General features: G+C 40.7%; 1 protein-coding gene across 1 annotated transcript in view; it reads right to left on the bottom strand.

Moving 5' to 3' along the window:
* CELF2 (CUGBP Elav-like family member 2) overlaps positions 1-18,317 on the bottom strand; it is a 329,921-nt gene that overhangs the window by 91,532 nt on the left and 220,072 nt on the right. Inside the window, exon 4 of the mRNA XM_032221591.1 lies at positions 11,569-11,617. Within this exon, the coding sequence (XP_032077482.1) occupies positions 11,569-11,617 (49 nt within the window). The remainder of the gene's footprint in view (positions 1-11,568; positions 11,618-18,317) is intronic.

Below are 18,317 nucleotides of genomic sequence, written 5' to 3'. Positions count from 1 at the left end.
TTGTGGAAGAGTGAACCACCGGTTGCGTTTTGAGCAACTGTTACCGTGCATTATATGGCAACTCTTTGGCTCCTGTCATGGCTCCGGCAAAGATAGGGAAATATTGTTTGCGGTTAATGAGCACACAGAAATCGTAGAGAAACACAGAGCAATTGTTGCTCTGCAGACTTTAGAATGGAATAGAATGACCGTGTGCGAAGAAAAAAAAGAGCCGAGGTGGCGCAGTGGTTAAATGCAGCACTGCAGGCTACTTCAGCTGACTGCAGTTCTGCAGTTCGGCTGTTCAAATCTCACCGGCTCAGGGTTGACTCAGCCTTCCATCCTTCCGAGGTGGGTAAAATGAGGACCCGGATTGTTGTTGGGGGCAATATGCTGACTCTGTAAACCGCTTAGAGAGGGCTGAAAGCCCTATGAAGCGGTATATAAGTCTAACTGCTAGACTTTGGACTAGAAGACCTTGGAGGTCTTCTAGTCCAACCCCCTGCTCAAGCAGGAAACCCTATGCCATTTCAGACAAACGGTTGTCCAATCTCTTCTTAAAAAAACTTCCAGTGTTGTTGGACCATTCACAACTTTTGGAGGCAAATTGTGTCCCACCGATCAGTTGTTCCAACTGTCTCCCTTAGTTCTAAGTTGCTTCTCTCCTTGATTAGTTACAGCCTTCTACTTCTGTTCATGCGCAATTCCTATTTTGGGAATGAAGGGGGCTCTTTCCATTACAATTTATAGGAAAGGAGAAGGGGCTGAAAGTAAACATTCTTCAGGACCCTTTCCCGTTAGTTTACCTACCCCAAAATATTAGTAAACACGTTTTCACAAGAATATATACTGCGGCAGACTACACACGTAGTCCTGAAATTTATGTTGCTAAGGGAAAAATTCATTAAGTGAGTTTTGCCCCACTGTACAACTTTTTTTTGCCACATTTGTTAAGTGAAGCATTGCAGTTGTTAAAAAAAGTAACACTTTTGTTGTTGTTAAGTGGATCTGGCTTGCCCATTGCCCATTGCCTTTGCCTGTCAGAAAGTCACAAAAGGGGATCACATGACACACGCACACACCCCAGGACACTGCAATCGTCATAAATATGAGTCAGTTGTCAAGCGTCCAAATGTGCATAAATCACACGACCATGGGGATGCTGTAATGGTCATCAGTCAAATAGAAAAACTAGAATAGAATAGAAAATAGAATAGAACAGAAAATAGAAAAGAATAGAATATAGAAATAATAGAATATAGAAATAATAGAAAACAGAAAAAGAATAGAATAGAATAGAATGTATAGTATAATAGAAAATAAAATGGAATAGAAAATAGAAAAAAAATAGAATAGAATAGAATATAGAAAATAATAGAAAATAGAAAAAATAGAATAGAATAGAATATAGAATATAATAGAAAATAGAAGAGAAGAAAAGAGAATATAGAAAATAGAAAAAGAATAGAATAGAATAGAATGTATAGTATAATAGAAAATAGAATAGAATAGAAAATAGAAAATAGAAAAAAATAGAATAGAATAGAATATAGAAAATAATAGAAAATAGAAAAAATAGAATAGAACAGAAAATAGAAAAGAATAGAATATAGAAATAATAGAATATAGAAATAATAGAAAATAGAAAAAGAATAGAATAGAATGTATAGTATAATAGAAAATAGAATAGAATAGAAAATAGAAAATAGAAAAAAATAGAATAGAATAGAATATAGAAAATAAAAGAAAATAGAAAAAATAAAATAGAATAGAATATAGAATATAATAGAAAATAGAAGAGAAGAAAAGAGAATATAGAAAATAGAAAAAGAATAGAATAGAATAGAATGTATAGTATAACAGAAAATAGAATAGAATAGAAAATAGAAAATAGAAAAAAATAGAATAGAATAGAATATAGAAAATAATAGAAAATAGAAAAAATAGAATAGAACAGAAAATAGAAAAGAATAGAATATAGAAATAATAGAATATAGAAATAATAGAAAATAGAAAAAGAATAGAATAGAATAGAATGTATAGTATAATAGAAAATAGAATAGAATAGAAAATAGAAAAAAAATAGAATAGAATAGAATATAGAAAATAATAGAAAATAGAATAGAATATACAAAATAATAGAAAATAGAAAAAAATAGAATAGAATAGAAAATAGAATAGAAAATAGAACAGAAAATGGAATAGAATAGAATATATAGTATAATAGAAAACAGAATAGAATAGAAAATAGAAAATAGAAAAAAATAGATTAGAATAGAATATAGAAAATAATAGAAAATAGAAAAATATAATATAATATAATAAAGAATATAATAGAAAAGAATAGAATATAGTAAATAATAGAAAATAGAAAAAATAGAATAGAATATAGAATATAATAGAAAATAGAATAGAATATAGAAAATAATAGAAAATAGAAAAAATAGAATAGAATAGAATATAGAATATAATAGAAAATAGAAGAGAAGAGAATATAGAATATAATAGAAAATAGAAGAGAAGAGAATATAGAAAATAATAGAAAATAGAATATAAAGTATAATAGAAAATAGAATAGAATAGAATAGAATAGAACAGAACAGAATTCTTTATTGGCCAGGTGTGATTGGACACACAAGGAATTTGTCTTTGGTGCAGATGTGCTCAGTGTACATAAGGAGAATAAATATGTTATTGTGTTAAACAACAAAGAGTTTCTTGTGTAATTCAACTCCCAACTCAACTCTAACCTGTACTTCAAAGGCAAACAATTTGCCTAAACAGAACAAGCCTTATGATAAATTAAAAGTGTATGTATGTAGAAGGTGGTGGGGTGGTGGGCAGGAAAAGTCAAGGAATAATCTACAATTCAGCTTCCTTTCCTTTCCTTTTTTTAAATTTCAGGCCTGTTTACATGTAAAGCTGTTAACCATTCATTTTGCTTTCCTTCCCCACCCTGTGGAAGAAAAAACCCCAAGGGTTTTGTCCTTAATTTTCCAAAACCACTGTCAGTGACAGATTCCCTCTTGGCCTGCTCAAGTTCCACTAGTAAACTGATAAATATGGCAAATTAACTAAAACGATTTCACAGTTTTTTAGCTGGAAGCTGATTTCATAGTAAATTAAACATCCAAAGAACTGACTCAGAGCTAAAAAAAAAAATTCTATTTGGATCTGCTCGCTTGGTTTACAAAGACAGCTGAAGGATCAATTGAAAACAGTTGGTAGTATTTGTGACTGCAAATAAATCTTCTTGAGTCAACAAAAATGTTGACTTTGTTTTCAGTGAAGGAAAACAACCAACCACTACTTAAATCTGACATAATATCTTAAATTTTTCAAAAGTGAAGAGGGGGACACCCTGATTTTAAACTTCACATTCCTGCGTCTGCAGAACACAGCAGTTAATCTCAAAGGCATCATTACAAGGATTTATTTCACCCTCCTATTAATCTGGCATTAAAAACCATGATTTCTAAAACTTGGGCCATTAATTCTGGTTGGCCAACCGGTTCCCCTTGATCTGAATCCTAGTCAGATTCACTGACTAAGACATAACCTAAGTAATCAGGGAAACAAAATTGAACACTGCCAAGCTTAGAATATAATGGATAGGCTGCGAGATCAGTCCTCCAGCATTTTTTTAAACCTAAGTTGGAACATTTATGGAGATAAAATTGGTTTTGCAGGTCTAATAATTAATTTGTCCAATGTGGTCTACTAATTAACTTGGTGGAAATCCCTGTTGTGGTCCACCAGCAGATTCGGACAGTGAGGAGGTTGGGGAGAAATATGGGCCAGTCCTTTTCGCCCTCCCCGGGCTTCAGGAAAGCCTCTGGAGGCTGGAGAGGGTGAAAAACACCCCTAATGGCCCAACCGGAACTTCGGGAACGATCTGTTTCCATCTTCCGGAGGGTCTCTGAAGGTATTTTCCCCCTCCCCAGCTTCAGGAAAGCCTCCAGAGCCTGGGGAGGGGTCGCATGCACATGCGCAGGGAGCATTGAATGGGCATGCGGGGGGGTTGCAGTAGCACGCACACGCACAATTTTGGCACGCTGTAAGAAAAAGTTTCACCATCACTACTATAGGGATTAAAGAGTTTGGCAAAGAATCTTTAAGAGAAGAGTAGGCACAGTTAGGGGGCAGAGTTAAATGAGTCACTAGTCTGGAATCGTTACGTTCCCAAAAATGTTTACGTCAAATCTCTCTTGAATTCCTTTTATCCTTATCTGGTGCCAATTTAGTATTCAACTTTAGTTGACTGTTTTCCGGTGTACAGGCACGACCAATAAATCTTTTCAACTGCAGTGTATTATCCTGACTCCTTGCGCCTAACAAAACCACCCATTTCTAATAACTGGCTATTTTGGGGCTGGCAAAGCTCTTTTATGACTGATTTTATGAGAGCATCTGCAACACTTTATAGTGGTATCAAATAACAGCTACACTGTCTGGTCTCTTGTAAACAACTCAAGAGAAAACTCATGACTCATAGAAAAAGGAAATGAAGAAAGGGCAGCGTGGCAGTTGGTCTCTTGACTTTGCAGAAACTTGGAAGAAAAGATTGGAAATTTTAAAAGGACAAAGTGCTGAATCGGTAGCACTAATTAAATGCCATATGTTAGCATCAATACATGGCAGGGGAAGTTGTTAATTAATTCAGGCAACATTGCATCCAGGTAGACTATGGCAGATTGCAAGAGTGCAAAAAAAAGAGAGGAGGGTGGAAGGGAGAGAAAGAGGAGGAGAGATAGTAGGAAAGGAAGAGGAAGAGTGGAGGAGAGGTAAGGGAAGAAGAAAGACGTAAGGAGAGGAATAGAATAACTATGTGAATGTATACCTATAATTGTATGTAAGAGAATAAATGACAGTAAGAATATAAAGCACAATATAGGTAAACAATATTTTGTTATAAATAGCTAAGTATAAATAAATATAGAATAGTACATAAAAATGGATAACGAATAAGGGGACCATGAATGCAAGATAGAAATGTATAGAAGGGAAAACACCAACTGCAAAGAAACCGATATGGAACTGCTGTATGATATATGACGGAACTTCTTGTTCCTATGTTGTTTTAAGTCATGTGTTTGTTTTTGTTGATGTGTTTATGTGTTTAAAATAAAAAAATTTTAAAAAAAGAGTGCAAAAAAAGGGGCAGGAAATGTCTATGTAAAATAGAATTAAGGATCTCTTCCTTTCTCGTCCAACTCCTGTTGCTGGCTTGCTTTTTTTCATCTGTGAAACATATATTTTAAAATAAACAACACCTTCATTATGTGAAAGCTCTTAACTCTTCCTTTTTTTTACATCACAGGTATCTGACTTCCATCCTTTAATTTTCAGAGAGATTTAAATACCTAATTGCTTGAGCACACGATCAAGCAAAGGCAGCTAAATTAATTTTTTATTTCACTTGAATTGTACATAGCTTGCAGTCTGTGCCAATGCCCCAGAGAAATCAGCAAAGGGAATCATTCAAACATAATAAATTTTCAAAAGGTGTGAACAATAAGGTGTTTAAACAGCCAATGGATCCCCCTTGTAGAAATCATCGTGTAGAATTATGCATAATCTATACTAAATCTGGATTGTTAGAATGACATATAAATAAATGGATGGATTTCCAATTCAATATTTTATCTTTTCCTAGGGTATCAGCCAGAGGTGGGTTCCTACCAGTTCGCACCTATTCAGTAGAACCAGTTCATCAAATCTACCGAACGGGTTAGAAGAGGTTCTACCAGTGGGCCCAGAAAGCAGGCCACACCTACAGAAGAGCTTCCAAAAATTTTTGAAACCCACCACTGGTCCTTGGATGTGATTATTCTACACTATCATGCTCATATTTATAAAACTCAGTGCCTCTGTGAAAGGTAAGGATGACTACTGCGTTTGTGGTGCAATCAGAACATTGCGTGTGTTGAAGTTGTTTTAACGCCAACCAAAGATGCCTTTTAAAAAACAAGTTGACATCATATTCTTATGCATGCCAGTGCTGTGTGTGAGGCAATTTAAGGTGGTTCCGACAAGTGTCGTCGGCATCTTCATATCCGGTCACATGGGTGGCAAGCCACTCCCATCCGGTCACATGGGCGGCACGCCACTCCCACAAAGTAGGCCACACCCACAGAGTAGGTTCGAACAATTTTTGAAACCCACCACTGCTATCAGCTGACCTGTTGATGGTTTACAAAAATGCGGGCTGAAAGCTGAGAAACTTGAGCTGATATTTTGGAGCAGAAGAAAACCTGGGGTTTTTTTGTTCATCTGCACAATTTCTTCAAGGAAAAGCAAAAAATAAATGCAAAGGCCACTTTTAAATGTTATTTAAACCGTAGAGAAAGCTCACAAGTATTATTACAGGATCCCCTCTTAAAGTTCTCCCTTGTGGGCTAAATAGCAATGAGCCCAAAATTTATGTTGATAAGCAAAACTGTTGTCAAATAAGTTTTGCCCCATTTTATTATCTTTTTGCAACAGTTGTTAAATGAACCACTGAGATGTGATAACACACACTTATTCAGTGAATCAGATTTTCCCATTCACTTTACTTGTCAGAAAATTGAAAAGGTGATCACATGACCTCCAGAAACTGTAACCCTTATAAATATGTGTTGGAAACATGTGTATAGTTAAGGCTATGGTTTTCCCAGTTGCAATGGATGGCTGTGAAAGTTGGACCATAAGGAAGGTTGAACGCCAAAGAATGGAGGCCTTCGAACTCTGGTGCTGGAGAAGACTCCTGCGAGTCCCTTGGACTGCAAGGCCATCCAACCGGTCAGTCCTAGAGGAGATCAACCCTGACTGCTCTTTAGAAGGCCAGATCCTGAAGAGGAAACTCAAATACTTTGGCCACCTAATGAGAAGGAAGGACTCCCTGGAGAAGAGCCTCATGCTGGGAACGATTGAGGGCAGAAGAAGAGGACGACAGAGAATGAGGTGGCTGGATGGAGTCACTGAAGCAGCCGGCGTGAGCTTAAATGGACTCCAGAGGATGGTAGAGGACAGGAAGGCCTGGAGGAACGTTGTCCATGGGGTCGCAATGGGTCAGAAACGACTTCACAACTAACACCATGGAAATGTCTAAATTTTGATCATATGACTGCAGAAATGCTGCAATGGTCATAAATCTGAAAAACTTTTTTTAAAGGATTGGGGTAACTTCAAACAGTCACTAAATGAACTATTGAAAGTTGACTCAGACTGTTCATTTAGTAACCGTTTGAAGTTACAACGGCATTGAGAAATGTGACTTATGACCATTTCGCACAGTTACAACCTCTGCAACGTGTCCATAATCACGCGATCAAAATTCAGGTGCTTGGCAGTTGGTTCATATTTACGACCGTTGCTGTGGCCCAAGATCATGTGATCCCCTTTTGCGACCTTCTGATAAGCAAAGCCAATGGGGAAGCCAGATTCACTTAACAACCGGGTTTCCAACTTATCCACTGCAGTGACTCACTTAACAACGGCGGCAAGAAAGATCTCAAAAGGGGGCAAGACTCACTTAACAAATGTTGCACTTAACAACAAAAACTTTGGGCTCAGCTGTGGTCGTAAGTGGAGGACTACCGGTGTAGCGTAACAAGATCTTGCAACCCAAATGGTATGGTTGCAAGGGTTATTCTTAAACCCGTAAGATCTCTACAGCTTGCAAGATATGCATCTTGATCGATTGTGGCTTCCTCCATTCAAGAATACCTCTGGTTTGACAAGGCTTTCAATTGGGTGAAGGGGTGTCAATCATTGCTGGCATCCTGCCATTAACAGGGGAAAGGAGGGGGAAGAATACATGGGCAACAAAGCTGTATATCTTTATGATGGGAAACTGGGAGGTGGGATTGACAGTTGAGGAAGAGCAGAGCACTTTGGAAGCAGGCATCGTCAAGGCCACGTACCCTGAGAATGGAATTTCACCAGTCTGAACACCTCAGCATTTCCCAAAACATGTTGGCTACACAGAGATGGGCTAGGCAACTAGTGGGTTATGCACGACGACTTCAGATTCCGCCGGACTCTACTGCAATCAGCATCTCTTAGTAAAAGTACCTTTCTTCATTGAGGTGGAGATAGTATCCAGAAATGGGTTGACTTTGTCTGCTCACTGATTGAACTGAGTCTGTCAGAGCTGTTAGAACACGCCCTTGTTGCTGGGGGTCCCCAGCTTTCGACTCTGTATTTCTGATCATTGACCATAGTTAGATGGCTATGGGCCTGTATCGCAAAGGGATACTATCTGCAGGCTATACCATTAGTAGAGAGAATCACCGCTCACTCTATCAGGAGCGCAGCCATTACCCCGGTGTGGACAATGCAGGCTTCCTTAGAAGAGATCTGTCGAGCAGCTACGTGGTCCTCTCTGTCCCCATTCGTAAAGAACTATAAAATGGACACCTTTGTCTCGGCTGAAGCAGTGTTTGGTTGATGGGTGCTGCAGACTGTTCACAGGGGAGGGGGAACCTTGGAAAAGGCTGCTGTGGCCCACCTGTAAGGGCCACCTTCATGGTATTGGACCTGGGTACTTGAGAGACCGCCTGCTGCCAAATACCTCCCAAAGACCCATTAGATCACACAGATTAGGCCTCCTCCGGGTTCCGTCTACTAGCCAATGTCATCTGGCCACTACCCGGGGGAGGGCCTTCTCTGTGGTGGCTCTGGCCCTTTGGAACGAGCTCCCCGCAGAGATTCGGACCCTCACCTCTCTCCAGGCCTTCCGAAAAGCCGTTAAAACCTGGCTGTGTTTGACAGTTTTTGCCAAAGCCTGCTTGGTTGTGGCGTTTTCTGGGGTCATTTATGCACCCTTTTTCGAATGTAAAAAAGCCAAAGTGTGTTTGTGTTCTTTTCAAAGCTGTGCAGAATCCGTGGAGAACCGAGACATCAAGATGCATGGTAATGATGACCTCGGCTCCCCAAAAGAGGTTAAAAAAAAAAAAAACCTCAAAAAAGAAGAAAGGACAAAAATGAAACCTGCCTATCTCTGCAGAGAGAGAGAGAGAGAAAGAGAGAGAGAGAGAGAGAGAGAGAGAGAGAGAGAGAGAGAGGGAGGGAGAGAGAGAGAGAGAGAGAGAGAGAGAGAGAGAGGGAGGGAGAGAGAGAGAGAGGGAGAAAGAGGGCCCTGTCATCATTTACATTTGCAGGTATTTAAATCTCCAGGTGTGCGGCTTCTGCCCTGATTAATAATCAATGAGGAACAAAGACACATCCTGGAAAAAAGCCACAGTGAGCAATTCTTCCGTGCGGGAATAGATAAGTTCTCACGCTTGAAGGAACATGAGAGATTTCTTTTGACTTTCTCTCTTCTCTTTTCTCTCAGCAAAACTGTCAGAATCAAGGCCCCCTCGTACAGATGACCTTGACTTACGACTACTGCTGAGTGAGACAGTGGTTAAGTGAGTTTTGCCCAGGGATGGGCTTCAAAAAGTTTAGCAAGGGGTTCTCTGCCCGGGTGCTGGATGGCTATGGCCATGATGGGCGTGGCCTAGTTGGCCTCCTGCACCACAGCCGGGAGGGGGGGAGTTTTTGCCTTCCCCAGGCTCTGGAGGCTTTCCTCAAGCCTCCAAGAGGGCGAAAATGGCCTCCCCAGGCTCTGGAGGCCCTCTGGAGGCTAGAGATGGGCCCATTTCTGGCCTTCCCAAACTTTCAGTATGCCCGTTTTTCACCCTCCCTGAGCCTCCGTGTACATCCTGCACTTATCTGCATCTAAAACGGGCTGCGTGGGGACTCCTGGGAGGGGTGGGGTGGGCGGGGCCAGCCAGGAGTGGGATTTGGGAGTTCTCCGAACTGCACAGAATCTTAGCTAGAGGTTCTCCCGAACCCCTGCAAACCCCCAGCAGCCCAGCCCTGGTTTTGCCTCATTTGACAATCGTTCTAGCCCCTGTTGTTAAGTGAAGCACTGCAGTTATTAAATTAGTAACACGGTTGTTAAGCAAATTGGACTTCCCCATTGACTTTGCCTGTCGGAAGGTCGCAAAAGGGGATCCCATGACTCTGGGACAGGGCAACCGTAATAAATACAGGTAGTCCTTGACTTACAGCAGGTCATTTAGTGACTGTTCAAAGTTACTTTAAAGTTTAGTTCAACAGCACTAAAAAAGCGATTTATGACCCCCTGTTCTATTTTTCATATAGACTGCAGTATCCCCATGATTCATGGGATCAAAGTTTGGATGCTTGGCAACTGATTCATATTTATGACCGTTGTACTGTCCTGGGGTGATGCGATCCCCTTTTGCGACTTTCTGACAAGCAAAATCTGCGGGGAAGTCAGATTCACTTAACAACCGAGTTACTAATTGAACAACTGCAGTGGTTCACTTAAGAACCGGGCCAAGAAAGGTTGTAAAATGGGGTAAAACTCTCTTAAGAAAGGTTTCAGCAAGCAACACAAATGTTGGGACTCAGTTGTGGTCGTAAGTCGAGGACTACCTGTATAAACCATTTGCCAAGTGCCTGGATTTTAACCACGCTATCATGGAGAGATGCAATGGTATGAAATGTGTTGTGGCCCAGCAGGAGGCATTGGAGCTGCTGATGGGCTCCGTTAGCGAGGGACCCTATGAGTCGGCTCTGGAAGATGTGGAGGACCCTGGGCAGGGTTCAGACTCCGAGCAGGGACCAGAGAGGCTGGTTGGCCACCAGGAGGTGCCTGAGGCACGGAGCAGTGGTGAAGATCAAAGGGAGTTGGTCCCTGACCTCAGGCACTGGAGCAGTGGTGAAGAGCAAAGGGAGTTTGTCCCTGATGCCAGGCAGAGAAGGGCAATAGCAATAGCAGTTAGACTTATATACCGCTTCATAGGGCTTTCAACCCTCTCTAAGCGGTTTACAGAGTTAGCATATCGCCCCCACAGTCTGGGTCCTCATTTCACCCACCTCGGAAGGATGGAAGGCTGAGTCAACCTTGAGCCGGTGAGATTAGAACCGCTGAACTGCAGATAACAGTCAGCTGAAGTGGCCTGCAGTACTGCACCCTAACCACTGCGCCACCTCGGCTCTTGTCGAGCGGAGAAATGAAGGCAGCAATTACGGAGACAGACTCATAGGAGATAATCAGGCCCAGGTGGTTGTAGTTTGACTCCTCCCAAGAGAATATATAAGAAGAGACTTTGGGAGGAGATCTTTTGCAGGACATAACCGTTTATACCAAGCTGGAGAAGCTCTTGTGTGTATTGTATCTCTTATCTGTGGGAGTCTGGGTTGCTGCCAGCGTCTTGTCTATGAGTAATTACTGTAAATAAAGCGTGGCTAACAGTAAGCTTGTGTCGGCGTTACTCACCGAACGGAGGGGGGGTCAGAACAGAATAGTATATGAAAAAAGACCCCAAGTCACTGTTTTCAGTGCCGTTGTAACTTCAAACAGTCACTAAATGAACAGATGTAAGTCAAGGATATTGGCCTTCTGGAAAACAGCATTTTCAGAGGCTGCTTAGGAGCTGGGGTGTTTTCATTCATCTGCAAGCTTTTTGTTTGACTATTGTGTTCGGCTTATTATCATCCTCCTTCTAAGTATCTTCAACGAGGGCAGTGGGGTAGAAAACGGATTAAGGGATAAATATTTAGGTAAGAAATTCTTTCGCCACCTACCGTTGGATTTTTCGCTATCTGCAGGTTTCATCTGAATGGGATGATGCATCTAAAAACAACAGACAACAAAGAAGGAAAGAGAAAGCAAAGTGGTTGGAATCACCTCCAATCAAGCACATTTCAAGTTCTCTATCCACCCACCCCAAAGCTTCTACAGGCACCTGTAAGTTGCCATTGTGTGGAATGATAAGGAAGGGTTTAAAAGTTGCAGTTGTGGTGCAGAAGGCATGGCAAGATGGCCCTGGATCGAACTCCCAGATGCATGGACTCCCAGAATTCTGGGAGTTGAAGTCCACACATCTGGACCTTGCCAAAGCTGAGAAACACTGTAGTAACCTATCATCATTTCCTAAATATATTGCGTAGACATGTTCCAAAAATTTCCCTTTCAACCTTTCTAATTTCTTACAAAACGATTGCCTATCACTATAAGGTAAAATTGCTTTGGGTAGACAGGGAGATCCAATTTATTTTACAGTGTTTGCAGCCAGCTCAAATGTTAAAGGTAAAGGTTCCCCTCGCACATATGTGCTAGTCATTCCCGACTCTAGGGGGCAGTGCTCATCTTCGTTTCAAAGCCGAAGAGCCAGCACTGTCCAAAGACGTCTCCATGGTCATGTGGCCGGCATGACTAAACACCAAAGGGGCATGGAACGCTGTTACCTTCCCACCAAAGGTGGTTCCTATTTTTCTACTTGCATTTTTATGTGCTTTCGAACTGCTAGGTTGGCAGAAGCTGGGACAAGTCACGGGAGCTCACTCTGTTACGCGGCGCTAGGGATTTGAACCATTTAACGGCTGACCTTTCTGATTGACAAGTTAAGACTTAGCCACTGAGCCACATTGAGCTCAAATGTTATAACATGGGGAAAGTAGAACAGAAACAATAGGAATGAATCAACATTACAAAAAACAATTGTTAATATATCCACATCCAGAAGTCAATGAAACTGAGCTAGGGTTAATGGCCCAATTAAAATACAGTGATCTTGAAAGGTTTTCTGAAAACGGAGGGTGCTTTAAGGACCTAACTGTGGGGGCCACCACAGAGAAGGCCTGTCATCATGTCCATGTCTCCATCCTTTATATAAAGTCTCTTAACAAAGACTCTTAATTTCCCAAGAAAGCCCCACTGGATGAGCTGATTCAACTTTGCCAAAACTCTGTTATTAAATGGAGCAGCAATCTTAAGAAACAACATGTTCTAAAACTATACTGTTTGCTTTTTTTTTTTTTAAAGAAAAGGGGATATGTCACAGTTTGATTTTATGGCTCACTTGCTTCTGAATCATGCGCATACATGGACATTATTATTGGAATATAACAGAACCGCCAAGCGGCAAAATACTGCAGTTGCCAAAGAAATCAAAATGATAGCCAGAAACATGCGGCTTAAGTCCCGTCCCCTTTTGGTATGTGTTACGTGTTTTTTTTAAATGTAAGCCTTAAATAATGCTGTGGAGGCCACCATACTGACATCCTGGAATTAAGGAGAAACTTCCTAACAGTGAGGACAATTAACCAGTGGAACAGCTTGCCACAAGAAGTCATGAGTGCTCTATCACTGGAGGGTTTTTTTTTTTGTAAAAGTTTTTTTCATTTTTTGTTACAAATTTTGAAACCTCTTTGCAAACAAGGTGTTCCCCCCTTTTCACATTCTCTCTTGTACATAATTAATTTTACATCACATTTTCCTTTCTCATTTCGGCCCCATGTTTTCTTCCCACATTTCCATCTTGAATTTAAATTTTTCTTAACAAATAAGCATAATCATTTTTTGCCCTTTTGGAAGAAAATTATACCAATGTTATCATTTCATTTTCCATCTGTTTTTTTCTAGTTTCTATATACAGCATACATCATCAAGTTCAAGTTTTAATATAACAAGCATTTTACTTAATTGGTTATCCAGACTTAACAATGTTATCTTACTTAACTATATATCATAAACAGTATCAACATATTTCATTTTTTTATCAATATATCTCTCTTTTACCTTCCTCCTTTCCTAACGTTCCTGGATGTTTTTAAGAAGAGACTGGACAGCTACTTATATGAAATAGTTTAGGTTCTCCTGTTTGAGCAGGGGGCTGGACTAGAAGACCTCCAAGGTCCCTTCCAGCTTCTATTCTATTCTATTCTATTCTATTCCATTCCATTCCATTCCGTTCCATTCCATTCTTGACACACATACATCCAACAACTCTATTGTAACAGTTGCATATTTGCAATCCTTGCTGTTATTGTTACAAGTCAAGTAAATGCTGGGCTTATTGCCCCAAAGAAATGGGTTTATATTAGGAATGCAAATTAATGCAGAGTTGAGCAGGTTCTCCAATCATCTTGCACCTTATTCTTTCAACACTTGCTGGTTGATCTATCAGCTACTTTTATTCGTATTTCTAGGATGAGTTCCAAATAAATCCCACACTTAAATGCATGATTTCATAAATTTCATGTTATCATCGCATCCCTTCAGATGGTCCATGTCATCAATTTTACCAAGGACTGTTCTCTATTTGAAAGATTGCCCGGTTCAGGTGTGGTTTTATGATAAACCACACTTGTTTTGTTCCTCTGATTTATTGGTAAACCACACAAGTATTTTTCCAAAACTCTGTTAGTCAACTGGCAAAAAGAATAGATCCAATTTTAGATCCAATAGACCCAAACTCCATTTTTTGCTGGCAGAGGCAGCACTGGCTGGTCCTTCGCTGTTTCCAGGGCGGCCCTGCGGGCCATATCTAAACATCCCACAGGCCAGATCCGGCCAGTGGTGGGATTCAACTGATGTAATAACGGGTTCGCTGAGCGCACGCTTTTCACACACACGCTCCGCGTGTGCAGTGCATTGGAAAACAGCACAAAAACTTACCTTCTACTGCAGCCCCAGTGAGTAAAATAGCTGAGGCGTGGCAATCTGCTCTGCCCCCCTATCAGCTGGACTTCAAACAAAGGAAATATAAGTACCGTATTTTTCGGAGTATAAGAAGCACCTTTTTCCCCCAAAAAAGAGGCTGAAAATCTGGGTGCATCTTATACACAGAATACAGTATTTTTTTGCCTCCCAAAACCCCACCCCCTTCACCAAAATGGCCATGCAGAGCCTTTAGGAAGCTTCCAGACTGCTCCTGGGGGTTGGGGAGGGCAGAAATGAGCGAAAAATGGGCCATTTTTTGCTCAATTCCCCCCTGGGGGGGCCAGCCACCAGGAGCACTCTGTAAGTCTCCTAAAGACTATTCCTGCCCTTTTTTTTGACAAAAAACGGGCCCGTTTTCGTGAAAAAATGGACAATTTTTTGTTTGTTTTGCCTCCCCCCCCCCGGAGCACTCTACAAGCCTATTAAAGGCTATTCATGCCCTTTCAAAAAAAAAAAATGGCCCCGTTTTCCACAAAAAATGGGCAATTTTTGGGAGGTCTACAGAATACAAAAACTTTTTTAAAAAATTTGCCTCTTCAAAATCTTGGTGCATCTTATACTCCAGTGTCTCTTATACTCCCCAAAATACGGTAAGTATAGTACAGGGGCAGACGGGCGAGCCCACCTGATCGTCGGAGCTAACCAGTTCGCTCTCAGCTGATTGTCAGAGCTACCGGTTTGCCCGAACCCATCCGAACCGGCTGAATCCCACCCCTAGATCTGGCTCTCCGACCTTGAGTTTGACCCCCCTGGACTAGAGGTGGCGCAGTGGTTAAATGCAGCACTGCAGGCTACTTCAGCTGACTGCAGTTCTGCAGTTCGGCTGTTCAAATCTCACCGGCTCAAGGTTGACTCAGCCTTCCATCCTTCCGAGGTGGGTAAAATGGGGATCCGGATTGTTGGGAGCAATAGGCTGACTCTGTAAACCGCTTAAGAGAGGGCTGGAAAGCCCTATGAAGTGGTATATAAGTCTAACTGCTATTGCTATAGAAGACTTCCAAGGCCTCCTCCAACCCTGTTATTATGCATTCGGGAAACGAAACAGAGCAACCTATAATTGTGTTTCTCTTATCTGCAGCTTGATGCCTTCCAGATAGAGGGCTGTGAATTCTGGGAGACGTAGTCCCGAAGTACGAATGCAGTGTCTGCTTGAGGAAAGCTGATGTATAGATTGGGTAATACGGATTGAGTACATCTACACTGAAACACGAATAGAGCACATTATTCTTCCATCCTTGCCTTCAAGTAGCTTAGGAAATATATTGTTTCATTTCCATCTCCGTGCTCGAGCCCATTTTTAAAATTTATATGAAACACAATCTTGGAAGCTCTATAGAACTGCAACCATTTTTCTTTCTCCATTCCAGCTACCCCCCTTTTCCCTTCAGATGAATTAAAGCACAACAATATTCTGAGGCCAAGTCATTTATCCATTAGCAAACACAAATATATTTCTAAGCCTTCCAAAATGACTGACCACATGCCAAGGCCACAATGGGGGAGATCCATTTCATACTTCAACTGGCAGCCCTTCCCATATTTACCTTGGCATTACGTTTTGAAACTCTGTGGGGACCATTGGAATTAAGTTTTATTCCTTTCGCTTAAAGAGTTTTGATCAGCTTCTCGACTTAAAAGCAATCCAAAGCAGCTTAAAAAGTAACGACACAATCAAAACAGTCCGATAAAAACCACTCGCTCAGAAAAAGTGCAAGATTTTGCACACAGAAAACGGCTTCCGTTCTCTACAGTCTTAATTGTGTTATTTGAATGAAATTCTCTCCAGCCTGAAGATTTAATCCTATACAAAAATAAAAAAATAAAAAGGGACGGGTGGAATCTGGGATGTATAAAGTCCTCAAAGGCATTGTTGTGTTTGCCAAATCTTCTTCCCATCTTCTTGCCAAATTCCATCCAGTCCCTTAGTGGTTGTTTCCAACATGAAATAAAATGCTAGAATGTAAAATGCTGCCGCCGAATGGGCCAGGGTCTCGAAAATGGGCTATTTAAAACACACAAAAATGGATGAATCACACAAATCAGTTCCTGTAAAGATGCAGCTTTCTTTTTTCGCCTTTCTTTTGCTGCAGGGTCATATGACGCACCATTTCTTTATATTAAAAAGATGATATAAAGGAGCTTGTATCACAGGAAACACAGTTCTAGGCTGCATAAACAGAAAGACAGAATCAAGTTCACGTGAAGTGTTTATGAGACCTTGGCAAGGCCACACTTGGAATCCTGCATCCAGTTTTGGTCGCCACAATGTAGAAAAGATGTGGAGACTCTGGAAAGAGTGCAGAGAAGAGCAACGAAGAGGATTAGGGGACTGGAGACTAAAACAGATGAAGAACGGTTGCTGGATTGGGTAGGTTTACTTTAATGAAAAGAAAAACTGGATGGAATTTGGCAAGAAGATGGGGAAAAGGGGTGACATGACAGCAGTGTTCCAATATTTGTGGGGCTGCCACAAAGAAGAGAGTCAACCTATTCTCCAAAGTACCTGAAGGCAGGACAGGAAGCGATGGATGGAAACTAATCAAGGAGAGAACCAAACTAGAGCTAAGGAGAAATTTCCTGACAGTTAGAACAATTAATCAATGGAACGACTTGCCTCCAGAAGATGTGAAAGCTCCAACACTGGAAGTTTTTAAGAAGAGATTGGACCACCATTTGTCTGAAATGGTATAGGATTTGGAATAGAAGACCTCCAAGGTCCCTTCCAACTCTGTTATTCTATTCTATTCTATTCTATTCTATTCTATTCTATTCTATTCTATTCTATTCTTTATTATTCTCTTCTATTCCATTCCATTCTACTCTATTCCTTATTATTCTTTCTATTCTATTCTATTCTATTCTATTCTATTCCATTCCATTCCATTCCATTCCTTATTATTCTCTTCCATTCCATTCCATTCTATTCTACTCTATTCCTTATTATTCTATTCTATTCTATTCTATTCTATTCTATTCTATTCTATTCTATTCTATTCTATTCTACTCTACTCTACTCCATTCCTACTCCTATCCTATCCTATCCTATCCTATCCTATCCTATCCTATCCTATCCTATCCTATCCTATCCTATCCTATCCTATTATTTCACAGTACAAGCTCCTTTAACCTTTGCAATCAGAAGTTGAAAAGTTAACAGCCTTTAACATGAGATTTAATTAGAACCTAGAGTAGGTATTACACAACCAATGGTTTGCACCTTATTTAACTATAGGTGACTGTGAGAGATTGCCATGATCGTGCCAATACATATCCTAAGAGCTCTGTAGTAAAATATCTAAGAGTGCGAAACGGTCTGTGTCAAAGGGTGTCAAAAGACTCTTAAGAAAAATGTGCAATGAATAAGAAAATTAACAGGGCTGAACAATGGGGAATCAAACCAAGCATTTTATATTTTGCCATCTGGGATAATATAATTTTCTTTACTTTTTCTTGCCCATCCAAAATGATTAAGGGGTGGGGGGGATATAAAACTGGCTTCAGATTTGATGCCACCAAGCCGAAATGTGTGGCTGAGATATCGTAGCTTATCAAAGGAACAGTTATTGTAGTTCTGTGCCATCAGGCACTTATCTCTGCAGCTAAGTGATTTTTTAATATGCAATGCAGCTAAACCTAGTCTCCCACCGACCCCTAACTGCTGGCTGTGTTGCAACGCACAAACACCCCTTTCTTGCTTTTAGGAGGATATTGTGAGGGATACAGTGGCTCAGTGGCTAAGACAATGAGCTTGTTGATCAGAAAGGTCAGCAGTTCGGTGGTTCGAATCCCTAGCGCCAAATAACAGAGTGAGCTCCCGTTACTTGTCCCA

This window comes from Thamnophis elegans, chromosome 7 (assembly GCF_009769535.1).
Source record: "Thamnophis elegans isolate rThaEle1 chromosome 7, rThaEle1.pri, whole genome shotgun sequence".
In the NCBI taxonomy this organism is placed as follows: Eukaryota; Metazoa; Chordata; class Lepidosauria; order Squamata; family Colubridae; genus Thamnophis; species Thamnophis elegans.
Note: the sequence above shows the minus strand (reverse complement) of the source record. Positions and strands in the feature narration are given on the sequence as shown.